The sequence below is a fragment of the Dermochelys coriacea genome, chromosome 9 (genome assembly GCF_009764565.3).
Source record: "Dermochelys coriacea isolate rDerCor1 chromosome 9, rDerCor1.pri.v4, whole genome shotgun sequence".
Classification (NCBI taxonomy): domain Eukaryota; kingdom Metazoa; phylum Chordata; order Testudines; family Dermochelyidae; genus Dermochelys; species Dermochelys coriacea.
Genome location: NC_050076.1, coordinates 84,822,721 through 84,849,476, shown reverse-complemented (window position 1 = coordinate 84,849,476; position 26,756 = coordinate 84,822,721). Strand labels below are relative to the sequence as shown.

The following is a 26,756-nucleotide window of genomic DNA, read 5'->3' as shown; positions in this document are numbered from 1 at the left end:
GCTCCTTTGTTTAAACTTCTCCCTTAGTGCCAGCTCAGCTGTGTGGCTGGAACTCCTGTTTGCATTGCTTAGATGGCTGCTTCCAATCCATCACACCACGGTTTCGTATGTCTAGCCCTCTATGCTCATAGCCCTCCTTTGTGAGAGGGAAGCAGTTGCACATTGGTTTGCTGTTGTGCTTTGCTATGTATTCTGTGGTTTTCAAGCTATTGTGTAAATAAACTAGCAGTATCACACTGGGGAGGGAAAACAAAGATGTTCCAGTTTATTACAAAAATGCAGACAACAAACTAAGGCCTTGGCTACGGTGGAGATTTTGACTACTGGTGCAGTGGTGCAAACCCCTAGTGTAGACATGCAAAGTCACAGGCCATAAGCCATGTTTTGTGCTGATACTTGAAACTGGGATAAGTTGCCCCACTGCAAAATTATATTTCAAGTTTGGGTTAGTGGCACTGGGGCAAATCACTGCTGGTAATTGTATACTAAGGAACTTCCTGCCTTGAGCAATTCTGCTGCAGCTGATGGAAGCTTTGCCTTTTATTTTCCATCAGTCATCTATGGTAATTTACTAACAGGCACAAGGAGGGTATGGAACCCTCCATAAAGGAGAGAGAAGAGAAGGTTGAGGCATAGTGGGCAGTCTCAGAGGGGGAATGAAGGCAGAGGAGGTAAGAGGCTTGGAGCTGAGAATGGAAGGCAGACAGGAAGGGGACAAGTAGTTGATCAGTTTGGACAAAGCATGGGGAAGAGAGGACAGAGATAGAGGCAGGATTCTTTTGGTGTCCCACAGTTCTGGAGACAATGAGCCTGATTCACCAAGGTGTCACTCCAGCTTCACACCAGACTGATTTCAAAGAATGATGCGGGTGTCAAACTGGGGTAACACTGGTCCATATGCATGGAGGAAGGACATTATGGATAGGAATGGGTTCTGGCTAGGGCACAGGACAAGGACTCAGGTGACCTGAGTTCTGTTGCCAGCCCTGACACTGACCTGTTGTCTGCCACTGGGCAAGCCCCTGCCCCATTCTGTGCCTCAGTTTCCCTCTTCTTGTCTTCTCTCTTCGGATTGTAAGTGCTGCAGGGCAGGTTTGTCTCTAGCTATGTGTGTGTGTATAGTGCCCAGAACAATGCGGCCCCAGTCTTGACACATTCCTGAAATACAGATAATGATAACAGAATTGTGGAGACAGACGAGGGCAGGACCGAATGCCAAGGGGGGTTATGCTAGGTAGAAAACTGCATTGGGGGAACCTCTCCACAGCTATATAGTGACTGCAAGAAGAGGTGCATTTATATGCGGAGATAGCGAACCTCAGAGAACTGCCAAAACATAACCTCCTTGTGGAGTCAAGGCATAGGTGGCTCTCACCTGAATGTAGCTAGTCAAAATCGACACTGTATACCCTGCCTGGGGTGGACCGCGATTAGTTGAGGTGAAAACTACAGTGTCCCGTGTCCACCAGAGGGAGCTATCTCCCTGCTTCCAGAGGCCACTAGCATCCCACAGATAAAATTATCCTTTTTTTCCCAAAAACACACCTACAAATATTATCCTCTCTGTCTCGCAAACTATGGTGGGTCCCTCCCAACTTCCCTCCCCCACCCAACAAGACAGCACCTCTTGTTAGCAGTGAAAACATAGCCACGGGATTGTCTACACAGCAAGCCTCTTCTACAGCGAGAGGGACCTGGCCTTTCTGAACTCACTCAGGGCTTGTCTACACAGCAAGTTGCTGAATGGCATGTCCCGGTGTGAATCTACAACTCCTGAGCCTGCAGCGCATTAACGGCCGGTTCAGACACTGCTATCACACAGTGAAAGTGCCGAAGCGCGGCTCGGCGTACTACCGCAGCAAGTATTCCAAGCCGCACTCTGGGACTTTCACTGCGCTGTAGCAGAGTCCACACAAGACGCTACCATGCAGCAAGCCGAGGCACTGTGGAGTCACATCCTGGCTTGCCGTGCAGCAACTTGTTGTGCAGACAAGCATTAAGAGGGTTCAGAATGGCCGGGTCCTCCTCATTCTGGAATAGGCACGACTGAAGTAACCAGGGGTGTTAAAGACCATAGAGGAAATAAAGTGCTGCAGTTACTGTCATCAGCGGACGTGTATTAAACAGAAAGAACCAGCAGCTAAAGTAGGCAGAACGTTTTCCCACAGAGATTCCTGGCTTTTGGGGAATGTTACAGCTCTGGGTCTGGTAACAAACCAGAAGAACATTTAATGTACTGAGAGTGTCTCTCGTAACAGACATGGTATTTATGTAGAGCCAACAGGAAATTAAAGACTATATATAAAAACAGAAAGGTCAAGTATTGGAATAAAAAAATCATATTCATGCTACCAAGATTTACTTCAGATGTTTAGTACAGATGTTTCCAGCTCAGTGATCGTTGGTGTCCTGAGCAGTGCTCTGAAGATCACTGTACAGTATTAACATATGCTAATCAGCAACCTGAAGCCACTCACGTATGTAGCATAATGCAAACGATTTCCATTACCTCCTACGAACTGGGCTGCCCCCATAAAGCGTCCCATCATCCGAGAGATGAGCTCTTCCACACAGCAACCCAAGATGGCTGCTAACGCCACCAGGAGCAGCAAGGCACAGCCAATTCCAGTCACCACGGTGCAGATCTGCCAGGATAAGCTGGGGATAGCCCCAAAACTGGCATACCTCCCACATTCTTCCACCATCACCAGGTGCCTCTCCTCCGTCCGAGCTGGGTACGTGCACCGTCGGAAGGTGCCAAATGAAACTGGCTTCCCCAGCTGGGAACCAAAGAGCCAACAGGGCACAAAATAACTGGCCGAGCTGGCAACTGCTGTGAGAAAGGATAGGAAAGCCCAGAGGGCCCCAACCAGCGTCAAACTGCTGCCCATCTTCTTAGATCTCCGGTTAGAAGTGAAATTAAAGGTAGCTGCCTCAGGGCATTCAAAGTGTCTCCTTATCAGGGGTCTTCACAAACCTCAGAGAGGGACAAAAGAGGGCCAATAGAAGGGACTCAGCCCAGAGAGAAAACAGGAACCGTGCTCGGGTCTGCCTCTCTACTTTCAGAAGCCACCAGCTTCCTCCAGGCAAAATTATCTTTTTTTTTTTCTTCAAAAAAAGTCCTACAAATATTCTTATCCTCTATATATTGCAAATAACTGTGGATCCCTGCCAACTTCCACCTGCACCCAACAAGCCAGCAGCATCCCTCTTATTTCACTTCACTGTGTTCTTAGTCCTTTTCCTGAGTGCTGAGCCCGGCCAGGCCTGCTGACTGATACATCTGGGCCCAGAGACAGTCTCTTGTTGGAAACATTTGTTTATTATTTGCTCAGGTGCTGAAAGTTCTGATTCTGCTGTGTCGTTGTCAGTTGACCTCACAGCCAACTCTGACAGTGCTAGCGGGTCTTTCTGATGCCATTGCTATGTTCAGCTGCAATCTCTGAAATAGAAAAGCCACCCAATAAGATTACTGGCTGAGCGATTTCATACTTTACATTGTAGGTTTCAAAAATTCTTCACTCCAGAAAGGTGTTTAGGAATTAATGTTACTTAAAGATCCTCCTATATATGCAAACCATGGGCCCAGTCTTGTACTCCCATAGTTAAAAGTTAAACACATTAAAAGTTAAATGAAATGAAATTAAAAATTAAAAGCAAATTGCAAGTTATTGCAACTGAAAGAAATTAGCAACGAATAATCATTTGCATTTTGTTTCAGTTTGTTCCCTCAATGCCTGTGGCCTCTCTCAGACACAAGAATGTTTCTCATATGAATAAAAGGAGTACTTGTGGCCCCTTAGAGACTAACAAATTTATTTGAGCATAAGCTTTCGTGAACTACAGCTCACTTCATCGGCTGCATCTGATGAAGTGAGCTGTAGCTCACGAAAGTTTATGCTCAAATAAATTTGTTAGTCTCTAAGGGGCCACAAGTACTCCTTTTCTTTTTGCGAATACAGACTAACATGGCTGCTACTCTGAAACCTTTCTCATATGAGTCAGATGCTACTCTGAAACCTGAATATTGACCATGTTCCTTTTATCAAACTGAGACTTTATATAGCAATATGTATTCCCCCACTGAGCATTCCTAGGGGAACTGGGGCAGTGAGCACTCCAATCATACAGAAGAGATTGCACTGTATCTATATAGACAGGCAGTTTTGTGCCTTCTAGGCAACAATTGCTTTCTTTACTTGATGGCCTCAAAGCAATCCCAAGAAGAATTATACTGAGCTGTATTATGTGGTTGCCATTACCATAATATCTGAGCAACTCACAAACTTTAATATATTTACCATCACAGCAGGCCTGAGAGCTAGGGCAGTGCTATTACCCACATTTTGCAGATAAGAAACTGATACACAGAGAGCCTACAGGCACATCTACACAGCCTGCAGCAGCGAGCAACCCAGCCCCGGTTGAGAGACTTGGGCTTGCGGGGCTTGTGCTAGCACTTTAAAAATAGCTGCAAAGACAGCTCTCTGAATACACCCAGTTTGGGCTGGAGCTTGGACCCTGAAGCTTAAGGATGCAAACCCAAGTCTCTCGGCCCCTGCTGGGAGGCTCGCTTCCACGGGCTGTGTAGACATATCCTAAGTGACTTGCCCAAGGCCATCCAGGATGTCTTTGGCAGAGCAGGCAATTGAAGCAGAGTCTCTCAAGTCCCCAGCTAGCACTGGACCATTCTTCCTGTCACAACAATGGATAACAATCCCAATTCCACACCAGCAATAACATGCCTCTCTCCCTCTCAAACTCCTTTCCCTTGAACTCTATTACTGGGGTGGCGGTGGGTATTTTTTGAATCAAGGAGAAAGAGAGCCCTTTGAGGACATTGATGAAAGGACAGCCATGCTGGAATTCTGTGCTTTAATAAAAGAATTTCAAACAGATGTTAAAGGCATTTGATTTATTAAACTTGTAGAGGTTGAGTTTTTTTAATTAAAATATAGTATAGCAGGAGCAGCAGGAGCTGTCATTTCTACTCCTGCTCTTCCCTGCCAGCATGTTCTGGTTGTAACTGTTTCATCAGTTACATCTAGGGAGGGAAGGGAGAAAGTCAATGTTCCAGTTTAGTACTTTTTTATTATTATTTTAATTTTAGTAAAAATACTCAAATTGAGACCTAGAATAAATGAATTTTTAAAAAAGCAAACCAGGACCCATGTCATTTCTCCAGGATCCATCTCCTCTACACACACCAGCTATACAACAGGTCATTAAAATCCATCCTTTGTCCTTTCATATTATAATGACCCAGTACAACTTTGGAATGATCTCTCTCTCTTGCTTCTTCAATGAAATACAATTAAAAAACAGAAGAAAGCTAAACAGATGGAGCAGCTGCAGTAACAAGTCGTCTGGTGAATACACAACTGAGTGGGATTGTGTGGCTCTTTTGGGCTCTGGTTGCTACATCTATAGGCACTCTTTTCCTCCCCCTCCCCTCCCCCATTGCAGTGGAGAATTTCCTCTTCCCCACTAAGAAGCAAACTAAATTTGTACTATATCTGCATGAGCCCTAGGCAACTTCAGACTAAAATCTGTTGGTTTGGGCTTCATCCTCCCTACCATACACTCTTGGTGCTATTAACAGTCCAGTGGCTGGGGAGCCTGAATAGCTCATGCAGGCTATAATACAGTAGGCTATGTAGTCTTTGGGTAAAATACTGGCCCCAGTATTTTAGTCAATAGCAAAAGTTCAGTAGAAAAAAAGATTTAGCTGTTTTAATCTACTTCACTGGTTCAGATCCAAGCCAGCTCAGAAGTGACTGGAAGGTGTTACCATCTGGTGGCTGTTCTGTCTCCTCTGTTAAATGAGTTTGTGATCTCCATTTAGTTCCTAGTGTACAGATGTCTACATCACAGGACAATCATCACAATTACCCTAGCTGGCAATCTGAGTCAGGAGGCCAAGGAGTGAATGGGCACGGAAAAAGAGAGTAGCCTCTTTCCTTTAGAGGTGACCTTTGCAGTTCAGGGTAGAGTACTGAGTGGGAGGTTTTCTGAGCTGCTACGCATGCTGTCCCTGTTCTGTTGAACGAGGACTTCAGTCTCCATGGCTCTAAATTCATACAAAATTTTTAAAAGGAAATAAAATGACCCCATAATGGTTTTTGCTGAAATTGTCCACTGTGACCTGGCCAAACTGAAGTATAGAATATTACATTATATCCGTGCCTAAACTCCCTCCTCTAGTAACCATTAGATACTGCTAGAGATGGGCCTGAACTGGAATCCCAGATGCAAATGCCAGCAGGGGTGGGAGACATTCAGATCCAAATCCAAACCAAACCACCACATCAAGTCTAGACACAGCTGGACGCTGGAAAAATTCCAGTTTGGATGCAAACTCTGTAATTTAGACCCATCTCAACATGCACTGTGCTACAACTTGTGAGGTGTAATGTTGTTGTATACTGATAAACAGCTGCTGGGCTCCACTCCACAGATGACTGCATTTCTGAGTGAGATATGGTGGATGAAGTGCTTTTTGTGTCTACTCCATGGGACATGTCCCCTTTGAACATACCTGCCCAAAAGTTAGGGCCAGATTTTCCAAAGTGCCTAAGGGAACTGGCTGGATTTCCAAAAGCCCTCCGCATTCCCCCAACATGCTGATCCCCTTTGAAAATCTGTTCCCTTCTTCTTGCTGCCTAACTGGGAGCTGAGCACTTTTAAAAATCTGGTCCTTCCCCAAGCCCCAGAGCAATATTGTTCTGCCTTCACCTTCCCTCAGATAGACAGCGCTGTGAGGCATCCGCCAAGAGAACATCATACAGGAACATGAACAAACAACATACACATGACTCACCTAAACCCCACATCTCTTCCTTTCACTCTTCATGCTCCCCCAATCTGCCTTTCCTTTTACACCCTTCCTTAGCATAATGGAGGAGAGCGGTGCCAGCCAACTCCTCCTAGCAGCTCCTGTGCCACACTCTGAGAGGTACGAGTCACAGCCCCACAGAGCAAGGAGGCAGGCAGCAATGCAGAAAGACTAGCCAGGTGGTGTCCACCCAGCAGCAGCAGAAGGCAGTTTCTCAAGGGACGGAGGCAGAGGCAGTGGGGCAGGTGCCATGGCCTATTGCTAGAAGGACTCTTTGTAGTTTACTGAATCCCTGCTCAAGCAGGAAACAGCAGAACTCTAGAGTGAAAGGTCCCCACATGACCGATGTGGTGGACAGGCCTATGGCCAGCCTCCACAATGATTCTGTGGTCGTAGAAGTCTCTGCCATCATTACCCATTCCACATCCTGTAGCCACATGGTCATGATCACAAGCAGGCACAGAACTCAGGGCCTTCTGTTCTTAAAAAAAAAAAAAAAAAAAAAAAACCACAGACCCCTACCACGAGATCTAAGAGATAATCTTTAATAATTGTTCCACTATTAAGACCTTCATACTCTTTGTGCATTCGCTCCAGGCAGAGCAGAAACATGTTCGTATACAGTACTTGAGACACACTTGTGAGAAATTTACACACACAAGCCATCATATTGCAACTGCCTCATAACTGTGATGTAACATAAATCATTGAATTATAGAGACAGGGCCTTTCTTGTTATCAATCTCCTTTGAGTTGCTCTGGTGTCCTAAAGGGGTTGGAAAGCCACCAGCTTCTCCCAGCTGGTGATTCCCACCACATGGGGGAGTTCTCAGCTGGTATAAAGTCGGTGTAGCTGGCTGCTGCACCACACATCCTGTAGTCACCAGTGAAGGGGGCATGTCAGGGGCAGAAAACCGTGGGAGGGAGCATGACCAGAGCGCTACTACCCGCCAGCAATCCACAGGTGGTCCTAGCTTGCCTACTTTAGAGCAGAACCTACAGTATGCCATAGCCTGGGTCATTGTAGGACTGGATAATACCACCTAGTTCATAGATAACATATTTCATCCATAGATCTCAGAGCACTTTTCAAAAGGAGGTCAATATTATTATCCCCATTTTACAGAAGAGGAAACTAAGGCACATCCAGGGAAGTGACTTGCTTAAGGTCACCCACCAGCAGAGCTAGGACGAGAACCCTGCTCTCTTGAGTCCCAGACTAGTGCTCCACCCACAAGGCCATAATACCTCCCCAGTTAGCTCATCCACTTCTATCCCAAGCAATGTTTTGAGCCCTAGTCAAGGAGCCATTCCAGGGACTTCATGAAGTCCAGTAGGGACAGCATTACTGCTATTGATTTTACATGGAAGGTGCTCAGATACTATGGTGATGGGCAGCCATATAAAACCAAAAGATAGACAGACAGCTCGATCTGTGGCTTCGACCCTCCCCTGCTCTGCACCTATCAAATAAAGCGCAGAGTCTGGACCATGATCTAGAGATGAAAAAGACCTATTAGCTCATATAGTGCTAGTGCAGGGCTTTTCTATTCTGAGCATTTCATGGCATTTTGTCCAACCTTGGAGTAGTTTTAAATGCAAAAAGAAAAAGTTGCAAATAAACCATGTTTTATAGAAGCCCCTTTGCAAACTTCTAGAGTAAGGAAAACTATTGTAAGACATTATTTTATAACCGTACTTAGTCTTTCTAACTTCTGCTCTTTTTTTGACATATTATGTTGCCATCAGCTGTCATTTCCTTCATTTCTTTACAGACCAAAAAAAAAAAAGAAAAATCACATAAGCCAATACAGAATGTCTGGTTGTTAAGGGAATACAAGCAATTTTAAAGCAATAAATGTGAAATCTGTGTAAACTTCATTTCACTGAAGTTTAACTTCCATATTTTCAATAAACATTGTGCATGATTAAGCCGATTATCTGAACCAAGCTCCAGTGGATACATTTATTTAACTCCTGTAGTGTTATCGCATTAGGAAGTTCTCTCTTTCAGATATTCAATCTGCTATCATTTTACCTTTAAGTCTTTGATGTGTGTTAATGGAAAAGTGAAATCCTGATTCTAATCCCAGGTAAGTATTCTACAAACAATAGCAAAACAGATGGGATTAAACAAACACCCTATGATATTGCTCTTGTTAATAAAATAAAATAAAAAAATAAAATGTAACAACACAGAACAAATGTATATACTCAGGTTAAGATGCTGCTAAAGCCCTGAACTCGTAAGAAGCTTCCTTAAAGGCAATTTTAAATGCATTTAGCTCAGACTGCAAATTAATCTCCTTACCACTAAATCAGTCTCTCTCCTGTCAGGTTGTGATCTGAGAAACTTCTTCTGCTCTCCGACATTCTGCCAGTCACACTGGCACTGTAATGAAAGCTCCTCTCCTCTCTGATGCCTGTGTGCAGCCACTCACCTTTGAGAAGGAGGGGAGGAGTTCTCAAGCCTCACTACCTAGTAGGCATTAACTCTAAGCATGCTGAATGCTTCCAACCTGACCTGATTGATGATGCTGGGTAGAACAGGCTACAGTCCTCCAGAGAGCAATATCAGGTAATAACCAAGAACACCATGAGCAGTCACTATTGTGGGAAAGGACTAATGCCAGACATAAAAGTTAGGGCACGGGGAGGGGTCACGAGGGGAAGAATTGGAGCCCATGTTAAAAATATTGGCTCCATTTGTTTAAATCCAGAATAGGTTTTGATTGTACATAGCAGCTTTCGTACTCATCTTGAGGTACTTTACACTGATGAGTTAGAGACGAGCTGTCCAGGGACTATAAACCAACACAGCAGCCAATTTGTGCTCAGCCATAGTTCACCTTGTAAATTCAACCCCGGTGTAAGCTGGCCACACTGGAGGAGGATATGGCTCTGTCCCAAGGAGGACACGGGCTGCTGGTTACTTCTGGCAGCAGGCAGCGCTCCACCCCTACTTCCAACCCACCCACTGTGGTGATGGAAAACTGATATGCTGCCCTGGCAATGAGCGATGAGGAATCACACCCAAAGGTGGAGGAGGAGAAGCCATGTACCCCCATGGCTGGGAGGATCGCAGACACTACTCCCAGAAGTAAACGTAGGGTAGTGGTGGTTGGTCACTCCCTTCTGAGGGGGACAGAGGCACCCATCTGTTACTCTGACATGGCATCCCAGGAAGTATGCTGTCTCCAGGAGCCCATATCCAAGACTTTACAGAGGGATTGTCAAGGATCATCCAGCCCTCTGACTACTACCCCATGCTGCTCACCCATGTGGGCACTAATGATACTGCGAAGTATGACCCTCAGCAGATCAGAAGTGACTACAGGGATCTGGGAGTAAGGGTGAAGGAGCTGGGAGCACAAGTGGTGTTCTCTTCAATCCTTCCGGTTAAGGGTAGGGGCCCAGGCAGAGACAGATGCATCCTGGAAGTAAATGCCTAGCTGCAAGGATGGAGTCACCAGGAGGGCTTCAGCTTCTTTGACCACAGGATACTGTTCCAGGAAGAAGGCCTGCTAAATAGAGTTAGGGTCCACCTCTCGAGGAAGGGGAAGAGCATATTTGGATACAGACTGGCTAACCTAGTGAGGAAGCCTTTAAACTAGGTTCGAAGGGGGCAGGTGTCCAAAGCCCACAGGTAAGTCAAGAACATGAAGACCTGGGAGAAGGTTCAGAATTTGGGGGGAGCATGAGCTGTTATAGCAGAGATAAAGGAGAGACAAGACAGAACTGGGAGTGGGGGGGAATCAAATTAATATCTTAGATGTCTGTATACTAATGTGAGAAGTATGGGAAATAAGAAGGAAGTACTCAAAATGCTAGTAAATAAACACAACTATGACATAGTTGGCATCACAGAGACTTGGTGGGATAATACACATGACTGAAATATTGGTATAGCAGAGTACAGCTTGTTCAGGAAGGACAGGCAGGGAAAAAAGGGAGGAGGTGTTTCCTTATATATTAAAAGTGTATACACTTGGACCGAGGTTAGGATGGAAATAGGAGACAGACTTGTTGAAAGTCTCTGAGTAAGGATAAAAAGGGTAAAAAACAAGTATGATGTCATGGTCGGGGTCTACTACAGACCGCCTAACCCGAAAGAAGAGGTGAATAAGGCTTTTTTTAAACAACTAGCAAAATCATCCAAAGCTCAGGACTTGGTGGGGATGGGGGACTTCAACTACTCAGACATGTGTTGGGAAAATAGCAAAGAAGGGCATTGATTATCCAATAAGTTCTTGGAATGTATTGGAGACCATTTTTTATTTCACAAGGTGGAGACAACTACTAGGGGAGAGGCTGTTCTAGATTTGATTTTGACAAATAGGGAGGAACTGGTTGAAGAATTTGAAAGTGGAAGGTACCTGAGGTGAAAGTGATCATGAAATGAGAATTCATGATTCTAAGGAATGGTAGGAGGGAGAACAGCAAAATAAAGACAATGGATTTCAAGAAGGCAGACTTTAGCAAACTCAGGGAGTTGGTAGGTAAGATCCCATGGAAAGCAAATCTAAGGGGGAAAACAACTGCAGAGATAAAGGAGAGACAAGACAGAACAGGAAAGAATTTTCTGTAGTATCTGGCTGGTGGCATCTATCTTGCCCATATGCTCAGGGTTTAGCTGATTGCCATATTTGGGGTCGGGAAGGAATTTTCCTCCAGGGCAGATTGGAGAGGCCCTGGAGGTTTTTTGCCTTCCTCTGTAGCATGGGGCATGGTTGACTTGAGGGAGGCTTCTCTGCTCCTTGAAGTCTTTAAACCATGATTTAAGGACTTCAATAGCTCAGACATGGGTGAGGTTTTTCATAGGAGTGGGTGGGTGAGATTCTGTGGCCTGCGCTGTGCAGGAGGTTGGACTAGATGATCAGAATGGTCCCTTCTGACCTTAGTATCTATGAATCTATCTATGAAACTGAAGACAGTTGGCAGTTTTTCAAAGAGACATTATTAAAGGCACAAGAGTAAAGTATCCCACTGCATAGGAAAGATAGGAAGTATGGCAAGAGACCACCTGGCTTAACCAGGAGATCTTCAATGATCTAAAAATCAAAAAAGAGTCCTACAAAAAGTGGAAACTAACTCAAATTACAGAAGATTAATATAAACAAATAACACAAGTATATAGGGAAATTAGAAAGGCCAAGGCACAAAATGAGATCAAACTTGCTAGAGACATAAAGAGTGACAAGAAAACTTTCTACAAACACATAAGAACCAAGAGGAAGACCAAGACCAGAGTAGGCCTGTTACTCAATTGGTGGGAGGGGGGGACGACAATAACAGACAATGTGGAAATGACAGAGGTGCTTAATGACTTCTTTGTTTCAGTTTTCACCTGGAAGGTTGGTGGTGATTGGACATCTAACACAGTGAATGCCAGTGAAAATGAGGTAGGATCAGAAGATGCTAAAATAGGGAAAGAACAAGTTAAAAATTACTTAGGCAAGTTAGATGTCTTCAAGTCACCAGGGCCTGATGAAATTCATCCTAGAGTACTCAAGAAGCTGACTGAGGAGAAATCTGAGCCATTAGTGTTATCTTTGAAAAGTAATGGAAGATGGGAAAGATTCCAGAAAATTGGAAAAGACCAAATATAGAGCCAATCTATAAAAAGGGAAATAAGGACAACCCAAGGAGTTGCAGACCAGTCAACATAACTTCTGTACCCAGAAAAATAAAGGAACAAATAATTAAGCAATCAATCTGCAAACATCTAAAAGATAATAAGGTGAAAGTCAGTGTGGATTTGTCAAGAACAAATTGTGTCAAACCAACCAGATAGTTTTCCTGGACAGGGTAATAAGCCTTATGGATAGGGGGGAAATCAGTAGACGTGGTATATCTTGACTTTAGTAACGCTTTTGGTACTGTCTCACACGACCTTCTTATAAACAAACTAGGGAAAATGCAACCTAGATGGAGCTACTGTAAGGTGGGTGCAAAACCATTCCTAGAGAGTAGTTATCAGTGGTTCACAGTCATGTTGGAAGGACATAATGAGTGGGGCCCCAGAGGGATCAGTTCTGGGTCCGGTTCTGTTCAATATCTTTAATCAGTGATTTAGATAATGGCATATAGAGTACACTTATAAAGTTTGCGGATGATACCAATTTGGGAAGGGTTGAAAGTGCTTTGGAGGATAGGATTAAAATTCAAAATGATCTGGACAAACTGCAGAAATGGTCTGAAGTAAATGGGATGAAATTCAATAAGGACAAATGCAAAGTACTCCATTTAGGAAGGAACAATCGGTTGCACACATACAAAATGGGAAATGACTATCTAGGAAGGAGTACTGAGGAAAGGGATCTGGGGGTCATAGTGAACCACAAGCTAAACTGGAAGATCTGGACTTTTGCAGAATGCAGGATGCTGTTTCAAGGGAAACTTTGTGAGTGGCATTTTTGTTGAACTACAAAGAACTCTTCACAGGGCCCCAGGAAGGAAGCCTGTCCCACACCACTGCCACCACCAGAATCCAACCAGCAGCTGGCTTGCCACACTCATGTGGGTGGTGGGGAGCAATTTCTGCAGAAAGTTTCTTCTTCTTGATGCTTGAATAGTCCCACCAGCTGAGGAAGAAGGGCTCATTACAAAAGCTAAGATGGCATCTCAGAGCATCTGGAGACCCCTAAATCTGTGGGAGCACTGGCAGAGCTCTGCAATGAGGTTGAAATCAGTCCCTACTTGCTTTTAGCATGCTGCAGAATCTTACGCAGTGCTGTAGTCTGATTGAAAGCAGCAGCCTTGGTGGTTTTGGAGAGACAGGAGGGAGTGGGGACAACACAGGGTCAGTCAGTCAGTCTGTCTAGGTAGGGATTTAACATGGGAAAGAAAATCAGCCTTCTGGAAGAGTACAGCCAAGGTCTCACACCTGCCACTACCCCAGGGGGTAGATGTTTTGCGCTGTTAAATCTCTGGCCATGAGAAAGCCTTACTCTTGGGACTCATGTAAGCTCAATGGCAGGTGCTGCAAGAGGTCTCAAGCTAAGTCAAAAAAAAAATCAACATGAAATCACGTAAGATATATAAAGAAAAGAGAAGACGATGACCACTGCAGAGAGCAAGGGGCTTTTGCCGGGAGCACTAACCATAACTGTGAGATGCAGCAAGTTCAGAGTACACATGGCATTTAACCCCAACATGGGTGTGATATAGGAGGTATGGGGTCAGCCACTAAAGTCCCGCAGTGTAAGTATATTCACTAGCTTTTCCCTGCAGCTTTCAAACTAACCAACCAACACTGCTGCTTATGACATGCCCTGCTTCTGACAATCCCAGGGCCCCTGGGGCTAGAAGAGGGGCTGGCAGGTGGAGAAGGCAGAGTTTCAAAGCACGTAGCTGGATTAGAAACTAGGCTTTGGGTAATTATCCAGAAAAACTATTGGTCTGGGCTTGAAGAAGCACAAATGCCTGTGGTACCACTAGGGTTTTTAACTAGTGGAGGAGAGCAAGGGTGCTGGCTATTTAGGGGAGATCTACAGATCTACGCTCCATTGTCCCATAAGCCTCTCTTTTCTCTCCTTTTCTAAATGTAATTACCTCTGTCAGCTCTCTCCACTGCATCTGCTTCCTCAACTTGCACTTGATATGGGGTCTTCACCTGCTCCCTTTGTACCTGCACCTTGAACAGTATGGTCACCTTGTTTGGTACCTTTGCTTCCAGCTACACTTCCCCCTTATAATATTGTACCCTGAACCTGTTCTACCACAGGCACCTTGCCACTCTGAGCCAGCCACCACTTCAGTGCTGTCAAGAACAGGCACATCTGAATCTTGTCACAAAGACAAGGATGGAGGTTTGGAGTACCATTCCTTCTTAACTAAAACAAACACCAAAACCCCTTCCAGTCATGCCAGGTTGTAGAGATAGGCCAACTATTAGCCTGTGGGTCTTCCACTGCTAACTTGCCAAAGTTCCCAACAAACCACCTTCCTCCAAACAAACTAATGGCATAAATGTCTGACACAGCATCCTAGGTAGCTTTGCAGCTGTTATGCAAATTCAGCCCTGTTCCTCTGTTGTGACTAATGAAGCCTAGATCAAAAGAACATTTAAAGACAGAGGTCTCAAAGGAAAAGAGTTAAACTTTCAAAGAGACAACGAGAGGGGAGTGCTGGAGTCTTGAACTCGGCTGTTGCTGACTTCACTTCAAAGGTTTGTTTTCCGTGAGCATGGAAAAAGCCTGAGATGTTTGTTTAACCAGGATAAAAATGTCCTTTCAGCAGTTTCTGAACATAAAATGGAATTCAAAAGGACTGGCTTATTGAAACATGATGATGCTTGGTCTGAACATTTGCATTTTTCCCCTAAGAAAAGGGAAAAGAATCCTTTTTCTTTACATGTTATGTCTAGTGTTTGTGTGAATTGAGCACTAGTGAAGGATACCAGAATGACAGCTGAAATTCTGGTTATCTACAGAACTCACATAGCACAAGATCGCTTCCCCTACCACCGTGCCTCTTCTGGTCAGGAGGGCCCAAATCTAAGGGAGAGGAGAGCAGCTTGGCCTCCATGCCCCACTTGTTATTAAAATGAAACTTATTTACTACTAGGAACCAATCAAGACTGGGCCCCACTGTCAGGCTCTCAGTGGAGACCCACAAGTTAGTTGATGGTGGTTTGTTTTTGTGATGTGGGATGACTAATAGCCACAATATCACCTGCAGCTCACACACACACACACACACACACACACACTGCCATGACAACTACTTTGGGTCAATACTGACCCAAAGTGGATTTGAACTGGCAACTGAGAATAATCTCAGAATAATAGCAGGTAACCCTTCTTCTACACTAGACACATGCAGTTTGCATGTGACTGAGCCCTTTATACCTCTCTTGCTGGTTCAGTAGTCAGGCTGATGGGTTTCCAGCAAATAAAAGAGGTGCTACTATGTAAAGGCTCTTCTAATTTCATATATGTAGAGCAACATAACAGACTTATACAGGTTCTTTCATCCAGAAGGATTCCAAGCACTTTGGGGGTTTACAGAACTGGACAGTTAGGGATCACTTTACTCATCAGAGAAATGCAACTGCTTCTGAGGTGGGGTGCATTGGCTATTTAACAGTGCACTGTAACACCATGTAATGGTTTAAGAGAAGAAATCAAGGACAACAATGTATCTATTTGAACATGTAGGGAGAATTCATACATGCAGAATCTAAATACCAAGTTATAGTCTGCCCAGGGCTCCTAGATACAACTCCGTCCTCTTGGACTTGTCTTTACTTATATTCTAAACATTTTTCTCCTGGGAAAAGTACTATTGAGTCCTCTTTGATATTCTGCCAAAGCGCAAAATAATATTTTTCAGAAGAGGCTATCAAAGTACTTTAAAAATAATGAGTGAAGCCTCACAACAGGTGGCAAACACAGGCACATAGGGTATGTCTACACAGGGATTAAAAAAAAAAAAACACATAGCTGGCCCAGGTCAGCTGACTCAGGCTTGCAGGACCCAGGCTGCAGGGTTGAAAAATCATTGCGTAGATGTTTGGGCTCGGGCTTGATCCTGAGCTCTGGGAGGGTGGAGGGTCCCAGAGCTCAGGCTCCAACCCAAACCTGAATGTCTACACAGCAATTTTTAGCCCTGCAGCCCAAGCCCCACAAGCCTGAGTCAGCTGCCACGGGGCTTTTATCCCTGTATAGACACTAGGATAAAGGTTAATTGACTTGCCCAGGATGAGATAATGAATCAGTGCCAGAGGCCTTATACCCAGTCAAAAGGGTAAACCTTTTCCTTCTCTTACTAGTGTTTCTATATTTTTAGCATATTGTTAACCAACGTGGCAAGTTCCATGGAGTACACAGCATTCACTGAGATCTTAGAGCAAAAACTAAATAGCAAAGAAAGGCACAGGTCTGTATCCGGGGAATGATCACCCCATTTCTTGCTGCTGCACCTCCAACGCAGATAACTGTTTCCAAAATCAGATTAGGAGCAGGGCAACTGCAACCAAATGAATCTGATATCACAGTAATACACACATCTTGCAAAGAGAGTTCTCAGAGCTCTTAGAAAAAGACAACAGCAGTGAGGAGTCAATACCCACAATACACCGAAGACCTGGCCCCATAAATATCTGGTCCTTCGAATCTGTTTTGTAAGGAGACAGGAGAGCAGACTAGCCCATTACCTGATGTAGCAATTAAAGATTAAATTATCTGCATGAATCAAACTGACCGGGAGACGAAACAGCCTGCTTTCATCAGAGCCAGATCTCAGCAGGGAGCCTGGGGAATCTTATCAGTCCCTTGCATTAATTATGGACTCGTAGGTACACAGGTGTGTCGGGGACCAGGAAAGCTCCTGGGGGTCACCCAGCCTGGAACCCCTGTATTTTGCAGGACTAATCCACACATTATTCCCAATCAAGTCTCATGCAACCTGTTCTTGGGGGGCTCCTCAGGCATTCCTCGATACTACAAATACAAAGAGACACGCTAATAAGCAAGGGCATCAGGAAGAGAGACAAGCTTGAGCCACACAGTTCAAGAGCAAATTCAGAGAGGAACTTCCCCACTCTACTGGGCCATTCACAAAATACCCAGTCCCTGACCTAGTCTGTGCAACCATGTCTCCATCTAGCATCTAACCACCATACCCTGCCACTTTCTTCCAACTAAAGGAGCTCTCCTTTAGTTCAAGTAGCAGGGGTCTGTGAAATTTAGAGTGTGGGTGCTCTGGGGCTGTGACTGTGTTTTGTTCTGTTTTTGTAAAATGCCTAGCACTGTGGGGCTCCAATCCTGATCCGGGGCCTTTGGGCCCTGCTATAGTGCAAATAATCATGAAAAACAGTCATTTTGGTGCCTTAGGTTTTGCTGGCCACTGCTGACTAGCATGTCTGTGTACACGGAGCCACAGCTTGTTACAGGGAGGTTGGTTTGGCCCATTATAGAAATGGGGCTGGGGCTGGAGCTGAACTTCCCCAGAAGTTCTGGAGAGTCAAAACCTGGAGGTTTCTTTTGGGTGTGCCTCTATTAAAAAAAAAAAAAAAAGTGTCCACCACTGCTAAAATATATGTCGGGATGCTCCCCATTTAATTGCTTTTGGATTCTATGATCATCGTGATGTATGTTGTAGAAAAATGACCATTCTGTGGTCCCGATGCACATCTTCTCTCCTGGGAGTATAGTGCTCCACGGTTTACTCTGAGACTGTAATGTCCCACTACTCCAGTAACCAACACCTTGTAGATCACTAAGAGCACAACATTTTGAGTGTTTCCTGGGTTCTCCTCCAGCAGAAGGTTATACATTTCTGATAGGATTTAATGTATCTTGATACCAGGCCCATTAGCCTTTGGTCGGTGAGAATGCTTCACATAGGCTGTGAGTGGCATTTAAAGAGGTTATATCTATGAGCTATAAATAAGAGAGAGAGAAATTAAGTAAGGCTAGTGGGTAAATCTATAGTCTCACCTTTGGAGCCAGAACTTGATCCAGTCATGGTTATAAACTGAGCAAGCCTCCAGAGTGGCCTTACTGCCTATGACCATGGGTGTAACAAGCAAACAATAACAAGCAAAATGCGCCCTTGTAAGAATTCTCACCATAATGCTTTTGGAATCATTGCAGAACACCTCAAGTCTCCTGGGTCAGTATATACCAACAGGTAGAGCTAGCAGGAGCTGCCAGGAGGGCTCACTTTTTACACAGTTGGTCATCAGCATATCGGACATGTGTGTTCATGTAAGTACAGAAGGAGAGGCTGCCTATGTCCTGGATTTCACTCTGTCATCCTTACAAATAAGTCCTTGTAGCTGGCACACATTCCATCACTCCAAGACTAACATCTGAGAGATAAGGTAGGTGAGGGAATATCTTTTATAGGACAAACTTATGTTGGTGAAAGCGACCGCTTTTGTGATACACAAAGTTCTTCTACGCCAACGGAAGTTAGATCAATAAAAGATATTACCTCACCCACCTTGTGTCTCTATTATCCTGGGATCAACGTGGCTACAGCAAACAACATCTGAGAGACTAATGGGATCTTTCCAAATCACTCTAGGGACAGAGATTATAGCAACTCACTAGCATCATGTTCTGCTGTAATATAATGAGACTTCACCATAACATAATATCTCAAGTAGCTGCAAAATGAGGGGATTAGATCTGAAACTAATGGGGTTGGCAAAGAGCTGTCTAAGGCTCCTTAGTACAAGATATTCATTTTTAGTAACCACAGAAAGTGCCAACAACATAGGTATTTAGCACCACTGGTAACATCTTCACCTCTGAGCCAGAGCCCCACACCAAAATACCCAATGCAGAGGTTGTAGTCCAAGATGGGGGAAAGCACTACCTATTTGGGGTCCCTTTCTTCAGTAACATAGTAGATGCAGACTGATTGTGCTAGTAAATTGTAATGATGATTTTGCAAGGCTAGTTATGACTTATTATCCCCATTTTACAGATAGGAAAACAGAGGCACAGAGATTGAATGGGTCAAAGGCACACAATAAGTCATCAACAGAGGCAGCACTGGAACCCAGGACCCTGTGTTCTAACCATACTACACAGAATTGAGGTGGGTGAATAATTTGTAAGTAATACTAAATATCTTTCATTTCACCTCTCTTTGCTTGGGAGCAGATCACAATTTTATCACATTCAAAATTAATCACCAAATTCTGGAAATGATGCTTGGTCTGGAGCTACCTCATTGCAAGCACTTGGCTGTCAAAACCTGAGTTCTTTTAATTGAACACATACATCATCATACAGTGGGTGAAATCCTGGCTCCATTGAGGTCAATGGCAAAACTCGCATTGGCTTCAGCAGAGCCAAGATTTCACCCGGTATGTTTCTGTTCCCTGATTGGATTAACACAATGTTTAGAATCAGGTTTGGGAGTAAGTACTCATGATCACAAATGCACCTTCCTCAAACTCTCCCTAATATTGGCTGAAATTTGTTATTTCCCTCAATGTTCCTGCCGGCAAATGCATTTGTTAGGAGGGTCACGGAGAGTGAACACAATGGGGGCACAGATAGAACACAGATGCATTTATTTAAATATCTGATCTAATATTTGTAATGGTTGTCACCAAGGAGACCAAACATAGTGGACACAGTGTGGGCTGTCAGTAAGAAGAGCAGCTCTCTTTTCACTTGTCTTTACGGTGTTAGCTGAGCAGTATCTTCTAACAAAAAAATATATGTATCAGGATTTTTCCCTAAGGAATGTAGCATTCAGTTTTCCACTGGTACATCATCTCGGTGGCATGCAGAAAGCAGTTACAGTGATTAGTGAGCAAAAATAAAAATCCCTGAACATGCAATAACAAAGCAGCAAACAGGAAAGTGATTAATACCTACAGCTTCTAGTTTTTTCACAGCCACCCATCCCCCAGGCTGAAATAGGACTAAGCACCCCTGTATGCACACCCTATTGTAATAATCTTTGCACAAAATATGCCTTGTGAGGTATCGTTTGAAAACTGATAACCCACTGATCATAATATTCTAGTGTGATCTATGTACCTGGTGGATATTAAGAGTTACAGATATATGCTAAAAATATGTCTTAGGTATGTTTAAATCCGGCACACCAGGGGGCTGGTAGACAGGTCTGTGCTAGACAAAGGGCTTGTCTACACTTAAAATGTTACAGCAGCACAGCTGCTCTGTTGTAGTGCTTCAGTGTAAGACTCTGCCTATGGGAATGGGATGGGTTCTCTCATCAGCATAGGCAATCCACCTCCCTGAGAGGCCGTAGCAAGCTGTTTGCATGGGGATTTAAGTTGGCTTAACAATACTGCTCAGGGGGGTGGATTTTTCACACCCCAGACTGACATAGTTAAACCAACCTAATTTTCTAGTGTAGACCAAGCCAAAGGAACATGTTTTTCCTACCTGGGAGTTACTTTGAAAGACAGTGAAAATGTATTTACAGATCATGTGAACAGACCTATCCAGCTAAAAAAGGGTGGAGGCAAACCTCACACTAACAAGTGGGGGGAGGAGACAGCATGGCAGCTACACACAGCAAAAGAGAGAAGTTTGGTCCAGGTTTTACTTTTCAAAGAATACATTGTAAATGTTCACTGGTCTATAAAGACAGGGGGCTGAACATCAAGTGATAAGCAATTGAATCAACTGATTGCATACAATATTACTGTATTGTAAGAGAATATAGAATGAGGTCTTTTTTGAAAGCTAATGACACAATGGTGATTACTATCATTGTGAAATGCATGTATTCACACTATATAAGGAATTATGGATACTCATGGATATTAGGCTGTACAGGCTGATCAGACAGGCAGAAGGTCACAGCTGTCTACCTGTCTCCTGTATAAAGTAAGCATTGTGAGACCAGAAACAATCGAAAGTTCCACTTACATAGAAATCAGCAGGGGGATGGGAAGCCCACAGCAAGGGAAAAGTACCATGAGGTCATCCTGCCTCTTAAAACAAGTTCATTGAGCTTTGGAAGATACAAGCAAGGACAGAAGCACTCGTAGGTATCCATCACTAGACAGACAAAAGGGAACAGAGCTCTAGCAAGCTGAGAAAGATGGGTCCTTCAATCAAAAGGGGGTTGAAGTCTCTGGAACTGAATATAGGTGAGAAACCTGCCTAGGCAAAGCTCTTTCACCTATGAAGATAAGGGAAGCCATCAACTTGTACCTTTGTGGAAGGTCCTGCCTGAAGGAAAGTCAGCCATGGCTGGGAAGCAAAAAAACTGGTGAGAAACTGTCTTGAACAAAGCCTGTATCTTGTTAGATTAAGTTTTAGACTTTTCAATGAGTGTTTTCAATTTTATTTGCTTGCAACCCTTTCTAACTTTATTCCTTTTACTTCCCATCACTTAACCTATGCCCTATTGTTAATCCATTTATTTTTGCTATAAACCACCTTCATGCTGGTTTTAAAGGGAGGAGTGTAATACCCCCATTAAGTTAATAAGCTGTGATGTGGTTTTGTCTCTTTACAGGAGCAACAAATATTATATTATTTCTCTGAGCCCTCCAGGAGAGGGCTGGATACTTCAGGGCACACGGTTTGGGGAAAATTCGGGACAGGGAGTGTGTTGAGGTCACCTCGCCGGATTGTCACCAAGGCTGGGGTCAGAGCTGTTGAACCAGGGCTGCCTTGCTCACATACACTCAGGGTGTGGCCTGCGTGCTGGTAGGCTGGCTGTGAGTAGCCCAGGTTGGGAGCTACAGCAGCAAAGCATTGTGGGGGGATGCAGGGTTACAGGACAAGTGGCGACACAACCTCTCATTGGTCTGGGCTGCATACCCAAACCCCGACCAGGCCAAAACAATGTGACTGTATTTTATTAAAGAAAACTGGTAATATTTGCCACATGTTGTTCTATCTGGTTCTATATAGAACCTTGTGCTTGAAGCACTTTGCTCTTCCAGGGAAATGGCCATAATGACCTGGTAACTGAATTCATCTATCTAGCTGCCAGACTGGAAGAATACAGGACAGCACGTTGGTTAGTCTTACTCCCTCTCACTATGTTCAGTGCTCAGCAGGGATGAAAGTAACAAAGGATTTAGTGGTACTCCGGAGTCCTGAGCAGGGGGCTTGGCCTCAACCTGAAGAGGCGGGGCCTTTAAATACCCGGGCCCTTTAAAGCGCCAGCCTGGGGAAGCTGGTCTGGTCTAGCACAGCATACTGGCTCTTGCAAATACGCCATACTGGACCGTACCAGCTTACTTTGACCTCTGGTGCTCAGGTATTACCATGATTAATATATACCCCGAAGAAAGATGCATTTCCCACTTTCTTCACCCCATCTGCTTCCTAAAGCAGACAGGTTTCAGAGTAGCAGCCGTGTTAGTCTGTATTCGCAAAAAGAAAAGGAGTACTTGTGACACCTTAGAGACTAACAAATTTATTAGAGCATAAGCTTTCGTGAGCTACAGCTCACTTCATCGGATGCATCCGATGAAGTGAGCTGTAGCTCACGAAAGCTTATGCTCTAATAAATTTGTTAGTCTCTAAGGTGCCCCAAGTACTCCTTTTCTTTTTGCGAATACAGACAGCGTCCCAAAGATGCAATCCGCATTCCAGAAAGGTTCCTCATATCACCATTACTAGTCCATCAGGAGAGAGGATAAAGTCCAGACGACTTCAGGATTAAAGCCCCCGGGTTTGATAAGTGCTCTATTGACTGTCTGTGAAGCTAATGGCTAAAAGGTAACCAACAATGAACCGCAGGAATGCAAGTGCACTAAGGAATAAGCCACATTTTAAATCACTTAATAAGGCTTCTTCATTTTTAATAAGTTGTAAAGACAGGGGGATAGGAGGCTGCTCTGTTCTCCTTGACAGAGGCCTGCTGCTGCACACTGCATTTAAAATGCTTTCTCATTCCTCTAGGAGAATATCTCCATGGCTCTATACTAGGGTGACCAGATGTCCCTATATTATCGGCACCATCTCAATATTAGAGGCTTTGTCTTATATATGTCTTGACCCTCTCCCCACCCTCCCAAAAAAGTGTCCCCATTTTTCACACTTGCTATCTGGTCACCCAGCTCTATACTAGGGACCATACTGAGTCAAGCTTCACCACCAACCATTTGTCGCTATAGACTGACCTGAGCTTGATCCAAGGAGATCTCTCTCCTGAATCTTTCTGCCTGGTTCTAAATAGTGCACTGAAAGGGACACTCAAGTTCAGGATTAATTTGAAAGAGCCTCATTAGGCCTTTGCCAATGAGCCAGACATCCAAAAGCACCTTTCCAATTACACCCGGCTCCTGCAGAAATATGCAGAGTTGGTGTTAGGGATCCAGAGGGAGGAGGAGAGAAGTACTGGGGCATGGATCCTGGATACAAATGCTAAGGGGAGCAGGGTCGGCTCCAGTGTTTTTGCTGCCCCAAGCGGCAAAACAAAAAACAAAAAATACTGTCCGCCAAACATGGAGGCGGAGTGATGGTGCAGCCGCCGAATTGCCGCCGGTGATCAAAGAAGATTTGCTTAATTACCACCACCGCCAAGGTTGGATTGCCCCCCAGAGCCCAATGTCCTTCTGCCCCTTTACATTTGCCACCCCAGACACCTGTTTGGTTCCCTGGTGCCTGAAGCCGGCCCTGACGGGGAGTGCCCGCTCATTAAAGGACTCCAAGGGGTATACATATCAGAATTATTCTCACTCTTCAGATGTCTTTTCCAGACACACCTTGCCTCTTCACTCTAGCAGCTATTCCTAAATCAGTCAAAATTACAGATTAAAGAGACAGCTCTAGAGTCTATGGGCTTCCTTGATAGTTAAGTAAGTGAAGTTGCAGCACCGGAAAGCAGGTGGCTTAAGTCACTGAGAGATCCCAAAGCAGTAGATGCCTTAGAAATCTCTCTGATGGAGAGATAGGCAAGCAAACTAGGGACTCCACAGAGAGTGGATTGTAAAAGACTCAGCAACTTGGAGACCCCTGAGAAAAATACGCGCTTGGACCAGCGTATATTTACCAGTGTTATATCAATACACTCTCTACCTTCTTAGGTTCAAGTTTTAACTGTCATTTTGAATGGGAACTTGATTTAAAAGAAAACACCTATTTTCCTAGTCCCAAAGAGGTGCAAATTAAAATTTACACAAGTTCCCTCAGGCCACCCTTTTGGAAAGAGATGACTGACCATTGAACTGCACATATCTACATGCTAGTGCCCCTACAGGATGTTCTGAGGGCAGAAGGCCCCCTTGGCCAGCAAGCAATAGGACCCTATCCCTTATGAGTCAGTTTCATTCAAATGAAAAGCCATTTCTGTAAAGCTCAACCAGGGGACTCAGTACACGTTGGGAGATATGAAATATCTAGGGACCTTTTAATCTGTAAATCATTGGTTTAATGTCCATCCGCGGTGCGTAGTAAATTAAAGCTGTTACCATATGATGGCATTATGGTGATGAAGTGAGCTGTAGCTCACGAAAGCTTATGCTCAAATAAATTGGTTAGTCTCTAAGGTGCCACAAGTACTCCTTTTCTTTTTGCGAATACAGACTAACACGGCTGCTACTCTGATACGTGAGAAGAGTCTCACAATCCAGTCCTTAATGGCCATGAGCATGGGTTATATAACTGGCCTTATCAACGGTGGGTCTGGGGATTAAATGAGCATGGAGGCTGGACTAATGAGGGTTCAGAGGCACTGGCAGCTGGTGGCATGTTTGTATATAGGCTTACACTGGCCCCCTACTCAGGCTGAATCTGTCCTGTAAATAAACAGAGGCCTTCGGAGTTCTCCATCTGGCATCTTTCCCTAAGGCTAAATTCACTGGAAGAACTGTTGAAAAAGGAAAAGCTCAAACCAATTGCGACGTGATCAGCCAAATTGCTGATCCCAGTACACCAGGCAGCCCATCAAAGGCTCTGGATAAATTGGCACTTTTCATCAGGAGCAAGATGCAAATACAGGAGCAGTCTCCTGCGAAAAGGTAGAGAGCGTACAAAGCAAATTTGAATGGGAAGAACAGAGCAGTTTACTGTTACTGCCGCACATATCCTGCCCGCTTTGAATTTGCTGGCCCCGCCCCCAGTAAGGCCTGCTTATCTACCACCTGACTTATCGAAGGTGACTAATGCCTGCTACTGCTTCCTTCCATTAAAGCAGAACCACATCTTCCAGGAACCTGAAATATTCAGGTCTACTGGAGCTGGCTGCCTGCCACATGGCTCTTTCAGAGAAACAAGGCTAATAATAGGTGATTGGGAGAGTGTTAAAAACCACAAAGCACCAGGAAAGCATGCAATACCCAGCTGATTAATGGAGCAATTGTCCTGCAGGTTAATTGTCCTAATCTGGGCATTAGAGCAGCTGATTCTTTGTCTGAATGCTCTCAGCAAGAGCCTGTTCTTCCAGGCGGTGCTTCTGCCACTGATCCAGGGATAGCTGAAGCAGGTTTATAAAGGCCCCCTTGCTTTGTCAAATACAACCTGGCTACAACAGTCCCTCTGCCAACATTGTACCACTGGAGCACAGCACATGTTGTGTTTAATCCTGCAGGAGTGCAAAAAGCCCTCTTTCCACTTGCCCCCTGCAAAGTTACCACATGCTGTCCTGCTCCTGGCACTCCCAGAGATCCCAAAGGCAGTGACAAGTGTGGGAGCGTGGCCCTGAACCCTGCTCCTCATCCATATAGTGGGCTCAGGTGATTTAACCTCCATTTCAGTGCTCCCTGCTCACACCCACTCACGTTTGGGGTGCACAACCATAACAGAGGTCAATGGGAGCTGCAGGTGCTCAGCAGTGCTGAACATCAGGCTCTAGATATTTCAAAGTAGGCACCCAAAATCAGTGCCCACTGTGGAAAACGGGACTGTTCCTGCCCTTGGAACCTGGCATTGCCCAGCAGCTTGGCTCTGCTCCGTGTCTCCCCTCAATGCTTGCCATAATTGGTACTGGGGAGATCAGGGAGCACTTAAGGTACCTCCTCTCAGACTTGGGTTTTCCTCCCATCTCCTGGATCCCTCAAGGCCAACAAGCCTGTTCCACTCTCATGCCCATGAGTACCTATAAGGGGCACCTTTGACCCCACAACACATCCAGGTCACGTACTGCTGTGCGCTGGGCTGGAAGCATTGTTTCTTCTCTTCTCTGAGTGGTGGAACAGTCTCTGCAAGAGATTTCACCACTGCTTTAGCTCGCCTTATTTTCCATCATTCCCACAGAAAGCCAGGTACTTGTCAATACTTTACACTTTCTGCCAGAGTGGCTATACAAATCCAGACCCTGCTCAGGTTATACCCAGACAAGAGCACAGTCCTTTGCTTCCATGATGCCATTGTTCAGCTAATATTTTTGTAACTCCCTTTCCTTTTAAACAAGCGTTCCAACTGTGATTAGCTCAAAGCTCCCTCTTGTGGTCTCCTTTAGGCAGTATTACAGAAACCTCCCTCACAGATATACTGCACATAACAGACAAGTCTTA

The 26,756-nt window shown here is 44.6% G+C and overlaps 1 protein-coding gene across 1 annotated transcript in view; it reads right to left on the bottom strand.

Annotated features, from left to right (window-relative positions):
• Window positions 1–26,756, bottom strand: part of LHFPL1 (LHFPL tetraspan subfamily member 1) — an 88,306-nt gene that overhangs the window by 37,766 nt on the left and 23,784 nt on the right. Inside the window, exon 3 of the mRNA XM_038417696.2 lies at window positions 2,510–3,442. Within this exon, the coding sequence (XP_038273624.1) occupies window positions 2,510–2,891 (382 nt within the window). The 5' untranslated portion in view covers window positions 2,892–3,442. The remainder of the gene's footprint in view (window positions 1–2,509; window positions 3,443–26,756) is intronic.